This window comes from Lonchura striata, chromosome 5, assembly GCF_050655825.1.
Source record: "Lonchura striata isolate lonStrDom1 chromosome 5, ASM5065582v1, whole genome shotgun sequence".
Classification (NCBI taxonomy): domain Eukaryota; kingdom Metazoa; phylum Chordata; class Aves; order Passeriformes; family Estrildidae; genus Lonchura; species Lonchura striata.
In genome coordinates, this window is record NC_140707.1 from 19,367,988 (window position 1) to 19,385,811 (window position 17,824).

General features: G+C 39.6%; 1 protein-coding gene across 4 annotated transcripts in view; it reads right to left on the reverse strand.

Annotated features, from left to right (window-relative positions):
• SHANK2 (SH3 and multiple ankyrin repeat domains 2) overlaps positions 1–17,824 on the reverse strand; it is a 279,014-nt gene that overhangs the window by 123,999 nt on the left and 137,191 nt on the right. For all 4 annotated transcript variants that reach the window (XM_085581233.1, XM_085581231.1, XM_085581232.1 and 1 more), the window contains one exon: positions 9,136–9,211. In XM_085581233.1, coding sequence (XP_085437359.1) covers positions 9,136–9,211 — 76 coding nt within the window. The remainder of the gene's footprint in view (positions 1–9,135; positions 9,212–17,824) is intronic.

Consider the following 17,824-nt stretch of genomic DNA (forward strand, 5'->3'; position numbering starts at 1 on the left):
CCTCTTGCACCCGATACTTATCAGTAATTTTCAGTTTTATTTATCAAGTATTTGAGCAATGTGAGCCTGGACTGTGAAAATATTAATATTCATTGCTAATACAATGAGCCTTGGGCAAACAGGCTGAACAAACACTCACATATGTTCAGGTAAACAGGATATTTATCTAATAAACACTTTACTGTTTAGGTTTGTATTTTCCTACCCCAAACCAGCTGCAGTACCAGCCTCTGATGTTGGCATCAAACCACGGAGAAATAGGGATTTTCTCCCTAATCATCTTAACATATAAAGTATTTAGATAAAAGGAATATTAATTATAGATGTTAAACCCACTGTTTTTTTATACAGTTTTTTTTAATTCATAATTTTTCTGCTGTTTTTGCTAAAATTGGTCATTATTATCACAGACAACCTCAGTAGCAAGGAGAGGAACATGTTCAGGGTTATCAAACAGGACAAGTAAAAGGCAGAACAAGGGAAGTAACTTCAATCACACCTTGGGTTTAAGAGAAAATAAACAGAAAGTGTTTTATTAACACTTTAAATGTGCTACAAGCCCTTTAAGGTAGCAGTGTGACTTTGGAAGTCTTTAAAACAATTATTAAACTTGCGGTACATTTTGGTAATAACTCCACTTGCTCCAAGAGAGTCTAAACAAAAATAAGCTACAAAATAGGGGAAGAAAACAGGTGATTTCAGGACTGGTGACAAACATGAGTTTTTGATTAGTTTTAAGGGATCCTTCAAGTTTTGCATCACACCCTGTTTGTTCTGATGAGCAGGAGGAATTATCATCCTCCAGTCCTGCACTCCTTGGAAAATGAACACAGCCCTGACCACAAGGAGTGTTGTTAGTAGCCCTGACTGTACATTTCAGCTTTACAGATGTAAGTATTTCACTTACAAGTCTGCATTGTACAGAAGAGTACAGTGCTTAAATCAATGTTAAACACACTGCAAATTTTTATGACAAAAACGTTATGCCTTTAGTACATAACTTACAAGTTTGAATTTCTGTCTCAAAACAAATGAGGCCTCAACAAAGGCATAGTTTTTCTGAAAGCATCTTTATTCTTCTCCAAGAGCTTTAAAAATACAGTGCACAGTGAGAAACTTTGATTTTCTAGGATTTTGCACAAAAGAGCTGTATAGGTGACATGAATTACAGTAAAATTTTTACATATCCCTTTAAAAATCCTGACTAATCACATTATTTCCTACTCTCATTAACATCAGAAAGAAGGTGGCAGCTCTACCTTCTTTTCTGAAATATATTCTCCCTCTCCATTTCTCTAATTGCACTAAGCCCTTGAGTTATTTTAAGTCTACTCCAAATTTTGCTTACCTGCAAGACAAAATGTCCATCTTAACAGCTGTCCTGCCTCCCAACATCATTATTTTCAGCAATTCTGTCAAAGCATGGCCCATTTAGCCCAAAGTGCTGGTAGCAGTGAAAAAAAATCACTGACTTTACAATTTTATTTAAATTGGCCATGACTTATCTTAATTATGTGAATGTTGAACTGGAACCTGTCTTTATTGCCCCCTTGCCTTTCACATTCAGCTCATTGGTTGCACTGATGTGGAAATTCTGGGAACATGAAGCTTTTTTACCTTGTCTCCAGAACACAAAAAATAAATGTTGGTTTACCACTTAAAGTCAGTTCAGATGCACAGATTTTAATGTATTTCGGAATTTATGGTGCTGGATGTGGTTGTAGTAGAGGTATAAACTACTTCTTCCATATGTGCAGCTACTCCAGGTTTGGATGTGCTGCTCTAAAGGATCCCACATTCTACTCAGTATCAGCCCTGGTTTTCAACTGGAGCACCAAACTCTTAATTATGTTATCTGGGCCCTATAAAAAAATTAGAAGACACGTGGGTAACAGGGTTTTTTTCCTTCTAAAGATGCAGTAGCCTCTTTTTCTTACTGCACATATTCAACACTTACTATTCCTCTGCTCAGAACCTTGCCATGAACTCAGTTTTTGTGTAACAGTTATCCCTTAAAGCCAAGCTTTTGTTGATACATTTTAGTGCTTGTCAGACATCATCTCTCCAAAAGCAGGCTGACTTTTTGTGTCAGAGAGAGCAGGGAGCCCCAGCAGCCTCACCAGCCACTCAATTGGTGCATCTGCCAATCATTCCCATGGAGCACCCCCTAACATCCACGAGGATGGAGAGAGCATCTGCTCCTGGCTCAGGGAAAGAGGAAGACTTTCAAAGGGCTTGGATAAAGCCCTGCTCTGTCCAGTAGGTTCCTGGCATTCAGCAGCAGCCCAGGCTGTGGATTTAAGTCTGACACACACGGGACTCAAGCCCAGACCTCCCTTAGTCCAGGTGAATGCTCCACCACCAGCTGCTGTTTGGTCTTTAGCTGCTCCTTCTTTGCTGGGTTCAATTCCATTTCTCAAAGAATCACAGCTCCAGCATATCTGGCTTGTCCCAGGATGAACAAGGCACCCTCCCCCCACACCTTCCTTTTGCACCACCAAAGAGACCGAGCATGAAAATCCACCCCTTTCCAATCTGGGATTATTTCAGCTTTCAAGAGGAACAAAACACATACTCTGTCTGCCAGCCACCTTGAGAATGTTGCCTCATAGATCAAATTCTCCAAATGAAACAAATATTTGTGAAAATCTGCCTGGAAAGAAGGGGTGAGGGGGGAAGAGTGGTTTAGATCACTCCCACTGGAGGCAAGCCCATAGTGCGAGCTCACCAATTATTTGTTCCCTTTGGGCCTGCCAAAATTTCCAACCGCATCATTCCCAACCAGAGGCACCATATGGAGCCTTTGCTCATCTGGTGATGAGGTGACAGCACGGCAGCCAAAGTTGCCCTGGGGCAGGGAATTAAATCATTGCAGGGGCTGGGATGCAGGAATGGAAAACACTAATTGTTAGAAACCTAATCATCCTCCCTTCCCAGAAAAATCCCACTTGAATCTCCTGTTTTCCTCTTCTCTAATTATGTGGCTCTTGTTTCTAACCAACCTGGTGTCACATCCTCACAAACTTCTTCTGCATCTCAAATCCTTTTTATTTTTTTATTTCCTCTATTCTAATATAAAAAAAACCAAAAAACCCACTTTAATTGCCCCCATGCACAGGACACAGGCTGCTGCTTTCAGTGGTGACATTTAAATCCATGCTGTCCTCCAGCATCCAGCCGGAGGAGTTGCAGAGGAAATCCTGCTGAGCCTGGGAGTAGCAGTTGCTGTGCAGGAAATGGCACAGCCCCCAAATCCCAGCCCTTGCAAGCAGCAGCTTCTCTACCCCAGGCACACAGTTAAGTGTGGACTAGCACTAGAGGTAGATCCTAAAAGTTTTCCAGAAGGAGCATTGTAATTCTAAATTTGGGAAAGGCTGTATATTTGTTTTTCTTAGCTCTTGAGCTCTCTTTGCTAACACTTATCACTAAAAATTTAGGCAAACATCTAGCCCAGAAAATACCTGACACAGTTTAGTCATTAGTTACCAAACCATTAGCTGCTAAAAGCCAGAATCTTACTGAAGTGGGTTGAGCAAACTTCACTGTTAAGGCAGCAAACAGCTTAAAAATGCACTTAGAAGCTAATGGAAACTTCTATCACTCACAGTAGTGTTTTGCATCTTACCATAACTGTATTAGACCTTAATAGTGCAATTATAGTACAGATTTAGATGGAGAGGCACCACAATTCAGATGCACACACACACACATCCCTTTTTACCTCCTATTTCAACAATTCCTTTCAATATTTGCTGTAGCCACCAACACAAAAAGCTCCATCATGGCATCACACAACAGCAGGGGAGGCAAAGTGCAAAGCTGTTTATTAGCAACCAAAGGAATTTCCATCAGAAATTGAATAACTGTAAATGAAAAACTTCACATTTTACATCTCCACCTGCTCCACAGAGGCTACAATGCATTAATTATTGCTTAAATACATATACAATTCTTCAAATTGCATCAAATTATGCTCTTCAAGTTAATGAGGCACAAGGTATTAAAATTGAGCTACCCTTGCCTTTCTGTCTCACATTAAGAGCAAATCAGTGCTATGAGGCTATTATACTCACAGTTAATTAATTATTTCAGAACAGACAACAGGCAAGTCCAAAAAAATAACTTTAGACATCAGATGAGATTATATGCACACAAAACATTTTACATACTTCCTCCCCCCCACCCCCCACAATTTGGTGCTGACCATTCTCTGTGCTCAAAAGAACCATGATATGACATCTTCAGAGATTTTAAATCATTAAAATCTCAGAGAGCTTTCAGATGTAACCACATCACTGGCTCACAGGGTTATATTTAATTACAATGATGAGCATACTCAAATATTTTTGTTACCATCTTCTAGGCAAAAACTGAGCTATGCATATAGGCAAAAAAGTTGAAGTGCTGCTGGTTTTACTTATTTCCACCAGAGGAAACCAAGGACTATGTTTAAAATATATGCCTGCAGGTAAAAACAGCTGTAAAATCACTTTCCACTTATTATCAATGTGTCAATCCCAGATTGTGGATTTATTGTTAAGAGTGAACAGCACCATTTTAATCTCCTTACTCCCATTTCCTTCAAGAGATCACATGAACAGTACAGACTTTCCAGGAAACATTAGTACAGTGGAACTGGTGATATCCAACAGAAAACAAACAAAAGAGAAGCTCACAGAATCCTAGAATGGTTTGGGTTGAAGGGGACCTTAGAGATCATTCAGTTTCCATCGCATATCATCTAGTTCTTATCCTAATTCAGAAAATCCCTTTTATTTTCCATGTAAAAACACTACACTCACTGTTCTGCCCGGGCAGAACCAACATGAAAATATGGGAAGCAGGATATAACAACAGCTTTATACCTTCCCTCAGTTTTTGCAAGGATCCATTTGCCAGGATTTAGTGGATTGCTGACAGGCAAGCAGCACTCAGCAAGCACATAAGCCAAATTCCCCACCCCAGGGACATGGGGCCATTATAACCAAGGAGAAAATCCCTTTGTTTCCTGTCAGTTTTACATTCCTCACTGTAAATGTGAGGAATGTAAATACTTCCTCACTTGCAATGGCCAGAATTCCACTAAAACTTTCCATCTGTTTTAAATCTATATTTTATTATTTTAAAATCTATATTTAAAGAGATGATCAACTGCATTTCTCCAGAGGGAGGATTATTTATGTAAAATATCCATGTGAAACCAGATGAAAGTATTTCTGCATAGGACTGAGAGCTTCCACTAAAATAGGTGTGGAACACACCTAATGCTTAAACTGCCAAGACAGCACCATTACATCACAACTTTGGGACAAAGGTATCCAACAGGCACATTCTGTGGGCTAAAAATTTAAAAATATAACCAAGCTCTCCACAGCATGCTGAGTTGCAGGGGCAGACTGCTTCAGCTGTGCCAAGGAGCCTCTCTGAGGTGCTCAGGATTAAATCTTATGCTGCTCTATCCAACAGCACAGATGACAACAGCAATAGAGAATGGTCTAGAAAGAACTTCTGAGAAGAATCTGTGGCTTTTTTTAGGTGTTTGTAAGTAAACTGGCTTTTGAAGAGTTCCTTCTGTCAGCTTCTATACTCATGGGACATGGATGTTGCCACCTGATTCTAAGTAGGGACAGTAGGGTGAATAAATTAAGCCTTCAATTAAGTTTTCTTAGAGATTACACCATCCTGTTTTCCTCTTTGTCTTCCTCCAGAAAAACAGAACAAAAACCATAAGGCAAATCAATTGGGTCTGTAATTAATGTGGTGGCAACCAGCCTTTGGAAAAGGTTATTTGTCATCACATCCTTTCCTGGGAGCTTCTGGAGACATGGGACATCAAAGAAAGGCACCAGGAAAACTTCTGCCATGCAGGGATTGGAACCAGTTTAAGAGTCTGGAGAAAACCCCCATGTGAAAGTCAATAACTCTGAGAAGAAAGATACAGAATAGGCAGGAGACCTCCCATTCATGTGCAGATTTGATTACTGATGTTTGCATTCAGTTGTTATTGACTTCTGCTGCTGCCCTGTTCTGCTGGGGTTGGGAGATGACGCAATGAATGCGGTAGGAAAAGTTTCCACTGTTGTGTCCTAAAGTTCCCAAATTCACAGGAGCAATGGATCATTTTTTCCTTTTTCCACCACACCAAGTTTATCATTTTTACATAGCACCACACTATGTCTCATATAATTTACGTCTCCAGAGTATAAAACTAAGTTATCACTGTATTAACAGTCTCTTTCCATTTAAAAGGATGATAACATTTTACATTTGAAATTAAACAACTAATTAATTCCACATATTTTCCTAACTGAACAATCCACTGTCCCATCTTGAAAGAATTAATCAGCTCCCTCACTTCAGTTAAAAAGCAGACAAAAAATTGGTAATTCCTAAATGTTTACCTTAACTTTAATTTTAAAAAACAAAGTTTTTTTTTTTAATTCGAACATCCATTCTATGCCTTAGCAATACTTTCTATTATTAAACTGGAATTCAACCTTGATCGATTAGCTCATTTATGCCTTACATATAATTTCATTTGAATTAACTGCTGACAAATCCAGGGAAAACAGAAAACTCCAGAGATGTGGCAGAGCAGTTTTGCATTATCTCCTTGCAGTTTCAGAGGTGTATCTGCTCTTTAGGATAAGGAGTGGGGATTTAAACTGAAAGAGGATAGACATTAAGAAGAAATTCTTCCCTGTTGAGGGCATGTCATCAGCATTTAAAGCAGATAATACAGACCAGATAGTTTCAAATACTATATTTATTTGTTTGATGTCTAGTGACTATTTGTACGGGCAAGCAAGTCTCAGTGCCTTTCTCCACATTAGTAAGCATCCTCCCCATCTCCCCAAAGTTAATCTATGGATAACTGATCTCTTATGCAAAGCTGAAATAGGATTTAATGAACCTCCATTACTCAAGCTGTACATTTTCCTCAAGATGAAAAATGCCATGTACAATGTATTTTCCTGCATGTGAATAAGCCCATTAATATAGATTTCTGAACAGAGTGTTTCTACTCAGCAATTTTTGCCCTTTGGGAGGGAGAAGGAAAGAGAGAAGGGAGCAGACACTTCCCCTCACTCCCCCACACCATCTCTGGAAAGGAACTAGATCAGCTTTGTGAGTACTTTGGAATCAGAGCTGTTCTTAGCACAGAGGCACAATTGCCTTCTGACAAATGTTTACGAAACCTCTGCTGCCAGCATTAAATCTGTTCTAGTGTATTCTTCCCCAACTCTGATACAAAATAATAACATAGAAAGTAATCAAAGCAATACAGATCTGGCAATATCAAAAATTGTTCTCACTTTCACACCTTGTTTGCCTCTTTGAGTAATTCCCCTCCCTGAAGAAGCCCTTGTGAGGAATTAAATCTGGATGTACCATCAAGAGACATTAATCTCCAGAACAGGTTCTGAAATGCAAGTTCTCTTTGCTTTAGCAGCAATGCATGAGCACCAGTGAAATCACCATTCAGAGGTACAAAAAGTTGATTTGCAGCCTCAGTCAGGTACCTGAAACACAACTTGGTGTGTTATTGCTTTTTTTCGTTTTCCTGGTGTTACTTTGCAAAAACCCTAGATTTACCATTCTTTGCTGAAAAAATGTCTTAAGCAAGTTTACCTTTCCACTTTATTTCTTAGAATTTCACATTAATTCTGCCTTCTCCCACCTTTTCCTCTCAATTTCCACTATTACCCTTCCAAATGGATTCACTGGGTGTTGGATTCTCTCTGGAAACTCAAGGAGAGTTTTCTTCCAAACCTTGTCAGGAGAACTCTGTTGCTGTCCCTCTCTCTACTTAGACAATTCATAGATATCAACTGCAGACGCACTTCATAACTTATTTATATAAGACTCTACAAAATTCATTTTTTCCTGATTATCTCTCCTGCTCAGTCCTGAATCAGGTAAGATACATTTTTGGAGAGCTTTACTGTTGCACTGGACAAACCCAATACCTTTAGGAAAAACAAAATCAAAACAATAGAGAAATAAACCAACAACCCCCACCACTCCCCTCACCAAAAAAAAAAAAGGTGGAAAGGAAGATTTTGATGGAATTGACATTTTCTAATGAAAAAAATATTTTGTTAGAAAGTAGCAGGATGTTTCCAAGTGGAATCATTTGATATCTCTGAGGCAACATGCAGTAGACACAGCTTCTCTCTTTTGCAGAAACAACCCTATCCATTCACACTGAAACACAGAGACAAGGATATGGATTTTGTAGACTAATGGTCATTCAAAGACCTTGCAAAAGGCAACTCTTCTCACTGCAAATGTCCCCAGTAACCACTGAGTCTGCTCTGCAGAGCTTGTCTCAGAGTCTGGGCTCACAGCTGCTCTTGACAACTTGACCATCATCAGACTCCCCGTGTCAATCACATAATTTCCAACTGGGAACTCACTCCCCAAATTCTTCAACTCACATAGAAGCTACGTCTGAACCTCAGAACAAAGTCTAAGATCACAGAACAAAACCAACACCTTTTTATTTTTTTAGTATTGTGCTACATGAAGCACTGCCATTGCTTTACATATTTCAGAGTTTTTGTCCTACAATAAACGTAGTTTCTTTCCAAACAAACAAAAAAAACCAAACCCAAGCAGTAATTGGACACTCATGAGAAAAGCATAATAATTCCAGTATGCTACCAAAATTTCCTCAAGAAAACACCAAAAGCTAACTGAGGTTCTGTGTTTTGAAGGTTATCCTTCCTGCTTTCTACCATCAGTTACTTGTATGTTCAAGGTCATGGGGGAGAAGAAACTGCTTAAAAATAATAAATTCTTCACAAATAAATAATCTGACTTCTCATTTGCAGCAGCTTCAGTTCTACTCAGATTCCAAAGTTACTGTTCAGCACAACAAATCTCTTTCACCACTCCCAAAACAAAACAGTGAAACTCATGACTTGACTGCTCCTGAATTTTGTACACCCATCCCATATGAACAAAGAAAACTGCAGTAAAAACCAATTTAGAAGTAAATTGATAGCCTCAGAAGTTCTTTTTAGTGATCTGCTTCCCTCTTCCCCTCCAAAGCCTAAACCAAAAGTAACAATTAAATAAAACCTGGGAAGGTTTTGTAAACAGATTGCAACCAAAAGGAAAAATTCTTACCTTGAAGCATCAAAGCTGTCATAGGATCCAACAGTGTAGTGTCTAAACAGCTTCTTTGTTCTATCTGTTCGTGTTTCTGTACAGAGAAAAAAGAATTTTCACTACTTCTGTATTTCTTAATCCAATGCTGAAGTATTTGTTTATATTCCCTCACAGTAAATGAATGTAGTTTCAAGGCATTTTGGAAAAAAATATTGTCTTTGGAGATATTACTTTATGGCATCAGACACATCAAGTGAATAAGGAGAACTTCTTGCAGATCATTAATCATATCATTCACAAGTTTTAAAGCTCCTCTCATATTCTCAGTGGCAAAAACTTTTGTGTCCAATATTTGGGTCTTTTCTAGCTAAGAGGCAAAATAGAATAAGAGAAATCTGCAATAGATGTCAGAAAGGTTGGGAAAATAGCCAAAATATGCAAATCAATATTTTCTGCCTAACTATGGTTTGGTCCTCCAATGAAATCACCTTTGGTTTGGCTGAGAGACATCAAAAATCAGATGGCAAAGTTTCTGGGCTAGATTATGACCATCAAAATCCCATCTGCACAGCGGAGGGACTCTCCATGGAAGAACAGTCTGACACAATCCCAACAGGTTTTATTGATTCTCCAAGCCAGCCAGAGCCCTCAAGGCACAGCACCTCTGTGGCACAGCTTTTAAGGATGGTACAAATGACTGAGAGATTGGTGCTGTCAAATGATCAAGGGCAAGCCTGCAGAGAGAAAAAGAACATCAGAGCAGGATGGAAGGGCTTTGAGCACAGCCAAGGAGCAGGAGAAAGTCCTAGGAGGCAGACTTTGGAAGGAAGGGTGGGGAAAATGCCTATTTCCTTGCTTTAACCAGTGCAGCTGATGTGTAACTGGATCATGCCCCCAGCTGGAGGCATAAATACAAATACGTCCATAATACAGAGCAATTTCAGCTGGAAATGTACATGAAGGTTGCAGCTGGCTAAAAGAATGTTGTTTCTTCAGAGCTGTGCACCAATTGGCAAGGCCCAAGAAAAGCAATTCTAGGAAAAAACAGAAATATTTACATTTGTATATATTTTGTGGAGACCAGCCAGCCTCCACCCTACAGGATGGCCAGAGAGGGAGAAAATTCCTATTATAACATGAACCCTATTTGATAGTTTATTTTGCCCCTTTGCCATTCACCTACAAGCTGTGTTTTCTGCCTAAAAGGCCTTTCTTTCCTTTACCCAAAATTCCTGCTCCTACTGCACAAATTGCAGTCTGCTCCCCATCGAGCAACATTCATTTTTTCATGCCACTCTAAAAATCAGGTTCATACCAAGAGACAAACAGAAGAGATACAGAAATTCATAAACCTGGAGTCCACTTTGCATTTCCCCCTGGCCTGTTCTCAGAATTCCCTCAGAAATTATTACAAGAAATAAATTATGATGAAGAACATTTTGAAATCTTAAAGCAACTGCTTGAGCCTTAGGGAGCCAGATGTTCCCCCTGCAGAATCTGTTTTCTATAGCAAGATATTTCAGTGCTATAAGGAATACAAAGTGGGTGGGAAGGATGAGAAGGCACAGCAAGACAGAGAGCTTTGTTCAGCTCATTCGGATTGCAGAGCCAGCACTCTTCAGCTGCGCCTTGGATCTGGTCCCCAGCTTTGCCACCCCTGTGTTTCCCCCCACTCCTCTGTGTGCAGTCAGGGATGGTTTGGAAAAACAGAAGCTTTGCAAGGTGCTGAACTCAAGGCTAAGTGGCAGTTTCCCAGGCTGCTGTGTTAAGTTCCCTAATTACACTCTTTCTCTTGCCTCTGACAGATTCCAGGCTGCCCAATTACACAGCACAAATACAGACAGCCAGGAGCAGTGGGGGAGGACCAGGAATCTGCCATCAGAATGAACTGGGGACTCAGCAAGGAAAAGGATGCCATTCCCTGACATGACAAAAGAACATAAAGGACCCATAGGCAAATGCCTAAATGCTGTTCTGAATTCAAGCCAAAAATCACTGTTATAGGTATACTTGCACCAAGGAGTTAGCTCCAGGTTTCCCTGGATTTGTACTCATTCTTATGTCCTAGGTTTTCTTAAGACCAGAACTCTTTATCAAAATGCTTTGCATCAAGTTAAGACCACCTAACACTAACAACCCCATCATTATTTAAGAAGCTTTTACGCACAGAATATTTTGAGGATTTCTTCTTAAACTAGATTTCACACAGATTAGAAAGACCAAAAGAAGATATGGACGTGAAGGTCTAGAAACACATTATTTAGCAGTTTTATTTTAATAAAGACAATTACTTTGAAAACACTGCATTCTTACTGAGAGGAATATCTGTCACCACAGATGAAAAGTGACTGCATCAAGTTGGATGAGTTCAAAAAGTTTTTATAAGAGGTAGAACAAAACGCTAGGGTTTGCAAAAATGGTTCCGTTTCCTTTGCATTGAAAATAGAGAGAAACATTGGAAAATCACTTAAAACTTCTAGATCTATTGAGAAACCCATATTTTACCAGAGTAAATACCATAAGTACATAACATTTTTTTTTCCTGGTCCATTTTCCAATGGAGCCTGTGGAAATGCAGCAGAAATAAGCTGGTGCCCTCAGCAATAGTGGCAATCAAAATAATAAAGCCCCAGCTGTTTCTTTATTAGAATAATTTATTGTTGCAGACATCTCCGTAAGCAACAGGCTCAAACCCTGCCCTTCCAGAATGTAATTTATAGAGTTCAAAGAGGGGTGAGCACTGAGAAAGTGTAGGTGGAAAACATTTCCTCCTTTCTCTACCTCAGGAGCAGCGAGGGCTTTCCTCCAAATAAATGTACAATTTCCTGTGAATTCTCTGTCTGTAAGTGACCACAGGACTCCAACAGATCTTGCAGACATTATCAAAAGCTGCAAGATCACTGCCATGAAAAGCAAGAAATAAATTTTGGACTCTAAAGCACTCATATTAGGCCACTCGTACCCTGTTTCAGCCCATGTTACAACTGTGAGCCTGTTCCAGCCCAGCTGGACTCCCACCCTGACACTCCTGCTTGGACTAGGTTGATGACATATTTGATATTGCTTTGGAAGGTAAAGAACTAGGAGGGGTGTAGCAATGTATTTGCAAGGTTTAGGCCACTATGTGACCCAGCCAAAACATTTCTCATTATTCTCATCAACAGCCTCTGGAATTTGTCAAGGTTATTAAGACATAAATTGCACTAAATTAAGAAAGAAGAGGCTGAGAAACAGAATACCAAGACCACAAGAACTAGATCACAGGGATAGATAACTAGATAACAGAGGGCTGTGAAACACCTGGACTGTAACCAAAGATACTCTGAGAAGTGCATGCAGAACATGTGAACAAGACAGAGACACCAATCAAGAGATGAATGATCACCATGTGCAGTAAAGTTAGAATGTATAAATAAGTACATAATATAAACAATAAACAACTTCTACTTAATCATATTAGTTGGTTATCCAAGAGTCCTAGTTTCCCACAGAGGGGGGAAAAAATCCCAAAGCAACTGTTTCCAGTCCTTTTCTCCGCCCTGCTGCTCCTCGGCAGGCATTTTGGCGCCGTGTTTCCAAGGAAACTGCACGGGATGCTGTGCCAGCAGAGATGCTGTCAGAGCTGCCAGCACTCTAGGAAAGGTTCCCAGTCATCAGCATGTCCACAGGATGAACAGAGGAAACAGGGGTGCAACAGCAGAATTTGTGCTGTGATCCTGGGAGGCAAGGAGGCAAGGTATCCCAGATACCACTGGTGGGTAAAGGTGGGTTCTATCCCCACCCCAAAACATGCAGCTTTTCCTTCTTCCTTCCCTCTTCCCCAGTGACAGCCCTGGGAGATGTTTCACTCCCAACAGACATTTAGAGATGTTCTTTGTTAGAGCAGTTCACCTACAGCTCTCCGCAGGTGCAACACCCAAAACAATGGCAGAAGTTAAGGCCTTCCCTCTGCACCTTCCCCTTCCTGGGGGAAAACCCTTTCCCAACCACTTATGCTGGGGGTTAGACTATTCAAAGCCAAGGAAAGCAGTCTAATAATAAAGTCAGCAGAAATTCACTATTCAAGGACACCTGTGCTGGCTTGCAACAAGACGGGGCTCCTAGCTTATGAATATTTCCTTAAACTGACCCAAATTTGGCCATAAGAAAAAGTTCATGGGATTGAAAACATCACTAAGAGAGCATGCATTTTTCTATCCCAAGTATATCCAAAATATCTGCCATATCAAATAACGCTCCAGAAAATAATCACATTAAAAGATAAAAATATTTTTCACACCACAAATTATGAGGTCTCAGTAATTTAGTTTACTTATTCCCCTTTCCCCTGGGAAAATGAAGATTCATCAAAACTGGATTGTCTATTAAATATGGTACATTAAAATGGTGATAAGCGAGAAGATTTTTCAAGCCTATGATACAATTGTTTAAGATGACATTTCTTATTGCTTTCTTTGAGCATTTTATTTGAGCCATAGGAGAGGTGAAGTTCAGGGATCCTCCTCCAAACCATGTGGAGAAGGATTATGGATTCTAAAAAATGTACCAAAGTGGGATAAAGAAATAGAAATGGAAATTCTCTATTAACTGTTTGATCATTGATTCTGATAAAGGGTTATAAAAACTCATGAAAGTGAAATCTGCAGGTATGTACCACTCAAGAATTCAGAAGAAACTACAATTATCTTTCTCATTTCTTTGCAAATCTGAGGTAAAAACATCGATGCTTCATTTGAAGGGATAGTCTGTGAGGATCAGGAGACAAGAAGCACATGATGAAGGTATTTTAAATGGTAAATTAATGAAAGCCTTTAATTCACATTAATTTAATGTGGATGATTTTTTTAAGTCCCAGTGTTCAGTTGATGCGATGCTCTCAATTATTCTTTCGGTCAAAGCTGAAAAATAGCAAATATGTGGTTTTCAAAGTTATTCAGATTTGAGAATAAGCATAAAAATGTCTCAAGGACAACTTGAGTGGAATAGCAAATCCTTGGATGTCCTTCTGCCTTTCCTTTTTTTTTTCCCGACTAAATCTTATTTTCAGAAAAAGAAAGGAAGACTGAGTGTCGATTCCCTCTTTCATCTTTAGAGGAAGATTAGCTGGAATATAGTGAATTCGTTTACCCACAGAGGATGCTGAAATGGCTGATCAATGGAATGAATCAGCAAGTTTGTTTGCAAGGGAAACCTTAATAACCGAAATATGCAACTTGGACCTCCTGGAGAGGCAGTTATGGAAGAACTGCATTTCCCATGTCATCCGTTTTCCCTTTCATTTAACAAAAAGCTTACTTATACCTGAAAAATAAAGCCCCATGAAGTAGCTGTGGAAGCATTTGCTTCTTACTGTCCTAACAACTTTACCAGCTCTTTGTACAGTTCTGGGATTCTGCAGTTCTTCCCTCATTTGCAGGAGGTTTTCAAAATGTGGTAATGGTTGCATGATCTCTCCCCAAGTTCTCCTGTTGGGTTTCTGAGGGTTTCCATTCCCTCTGCCCCTCATTTCCAACCTAGCCATGGCAGCTCTGTGTCTATGGTCTCACCTAATGCAGAGTAGGTCACTCTGTGTGATACAGGCACAGACACAACCCTGGGTGATCTCAAAGAAAATTAATTGGCAAAGGACAGATTTTTTTTACTCCCTCTTTGCTTTTCAGAGTCAAATGCATCTTAAAGCAAAAGGGTGAAGAGCTCATAAAAAGCTGGATGCTGACCTCAGAGCTTCTAGCAGCTGAACATTACTTTGGTCCATGTGCCCCTAGTTTGATCTTCACTGAAATACCCAGCTTTTACCAAGTCAGGCCAAAACAAAACAGCTTTGGTGCACTTTGCCTAACCTGTAATTGTGGCTTGACAATATGTACCTGCCTCATAAAAACCAGTTCTCCATGCCAATGCCAAAGTGCTCCTGTACACATGAGTAAAGACATCTTATTTTTCAAATCCAGGGAGAACAAAGGAGTCTTGATGAGCTGCCTGCTAGCACTATCATCTGTTGCAAATGTTATTTATTCTGAAGGTCAGGATGGTTTGTTCACTTACGAAGCTCAGGTAGTGTAATGTTGCAGTTCTTTAGAAATGACTCAAGGGACAAATGTTTTTAATCATAACACCGTATTTCACATTTTTCATCCTCCCAGCAAATAGTTCAAATATTGCCTGCAAATATCAGTGTTCTTACTGATGGCAGCAGCATAACCCAGAATGATGGCCTGTAGCAAAGGGCAGGTGCCAGGTGAAACATGGCTTAATGACTTTGCCTTGACAGAGAGACTTTGCATTAAATTTAGGGAAATTCTATTAGAGGTTTGTGAAGGAACTCCGCATTTGCCTGTGTGGCAGGAGCTGTGGTCTGCTCAGCATGACAGGGATTGTTCCTACCTGAGACATGTTTACAGCCCCACAAAGAAAGCCAGCTGCTTGGGAGAAGGTCATTGAGCACTCTGAGTTGGAAAGAACAGATGGGGAATTATTTTGGGCTGAGTAAGGAGAAACAGGCCCTGGAAAGCCATTCTTCTATTCAATTTCAAAAATCATTAATTTTCGTGTACAGCAAGTTTCAGCAAGAGTTATTATGGACTTTTATCATCAATGGTGATACAAATGTTTCCCCTCAATTTCCTCCCTTACAAGAAGCTCCATTCAAGTCTAAATCTTCGCCAGCTGTACTCAGGATCAATGATCTGTCAAATTCTCTGCCTTCAATAATAGATGAAATTTTGAATACATAAGAAGCTGCTGAACATGGGAGATATGTGGGAAGTTCTAAGAACCTCATGATCTTTTTCACCACAGCACTGCCTTTTGTTTTTCCTCTGCCTTGATTGTGCACATGGACTTCTCAGCCTGATTTCCACTGTGGATAACACAGTGAAAATGACCAAACACCAACAAACAGAGGACTTTCATTGTAAGGGCCTCAGAATAACTTCTAATTTAATGTTATCACTCCACTCACAGCAAAAAAATAGATCAGAGCAGGATGGTGATGAGCAATTTGGTACCCAGGTTTACACAGGACCAGGGAGAAGAAGACGAGGGTGGAACAAGAAGCTGTGGATGTGGGAGTTCCCTGCTCATCAGGAAGAAATCCTGCCTTGCCATGCTGCTGCATGTGATTAAAATATAACACTGAACTACAAATTCAAAAATACAGAAGAAAAATTACTTAGAAACATCACATCACTTTTAACAGGAATACCAGACTTTAGCAACTGAACTTGTGGTGCTGTAACAGAATGTATAGACATGGCTAGGTATAGAGATAATAAAATAAATAACATATATAAAATATCAAAATAATTTCCAGACATGGTTAAATGTACTTTGCATTGATTACTGCTAAGTAACATAGGATTCAGAGCCAGGCCACAGCATAAATAAGTTTCAAATAGAAGACACTATCACCATTGGTTTGAGAGCTTACTCCTAGAGAACCTACACCGGTATTCCAAATAATTAGGATGACTGCAGCAGGAAAGGAGCCAAATCCAAAAATATTTCTACTTTTTAAAAAGTATGGTAGATACTTATCCTTACAACATTGTGTAGACACATAACGGGAATTACTTTAAATGAATGCATTTGAAAATCCCAGTTGCAACATTAAAAACTCCTGGAATTTAGAAAAAATTGCTGAGAATAGAGTTTTCTAATAAAGCGCTAAAAATCAGATATATGTTAGGCAGTGCATCTAAAGATTGTATCAGATATTGAGGAAAGCAACAGTACTGTGCAAAGTTTTTAAAAGTAATTATATTTTCCAGGCATTTGAGTGATGGAGGTAGTATAAAACCTCTCCATTCCTACCACTAGCACTTCAAAACTAAGTGATCCTTCATTAAAACCTCTGCACAACACCTCCAAAATTAACTTTATTCTTGGACTTTGACTTTCCAGCCAGTTTCTCACCAGCTTACCTGGCCTTTGGGTGCTTCTGCATCTCACAGAGAAAAACACCCATACATTTCATTTCAAAATGTACTTCTTCAACCACATTCAAGAAGTTGAAACTTATCAAGGAACGTAGGATTTGACAAGCGCTCCAAATTGCCACACAAAATGCTGCTGCCAGCTCCTCTTCCTATGCAGAGAGCAGCTACAACAAAAACCCCAAACCAAGCTGACCACAAGCCAGAAGCTTTATTTTACACCAGGCTCAAAGCCCACGTCCCTTCAGTTCCACGCTGTACCAAGAGGGTTTTTTTTCCTGCTGCAAGTTTCCATGGAAATGCATCAGTCACAAATCTAAATAAGTGCGGCTGAAGGACGCCTGAAAACCTGGAGCAATTACGCATGCCATTAGAGGAACAGAATATGATTCAGCCCAGCTATTAGAAATGTGCCACAGCTATCATTTCTATATTTTGTTGCAGTGTTCTAAAAACAATACAGCTTTATATTTTTTTAAACCCACTCCTTTGCTGCTTATAAGAGGGAGAAAAAAAACCCAGAAAATGCAGTAAAAATACTTCTCACGTAACAAGCACACAATGAAGTCAGACAGTAAATGTTGCAAAACACAAATGGAGTTGATGCCACACATTTGTTTTGCCATGAAAATCCACAGGGCCTGAAAATGTCTCTCTGGTCAAAGAGACTTCACTTGAGTCATTTTGATGAATAATAAGACAGTGAAAGCTTTGATCTGCATTAAAGGGCTAATGAGCCTTAAAACAATTGACATGAATATAATTTCTGATCA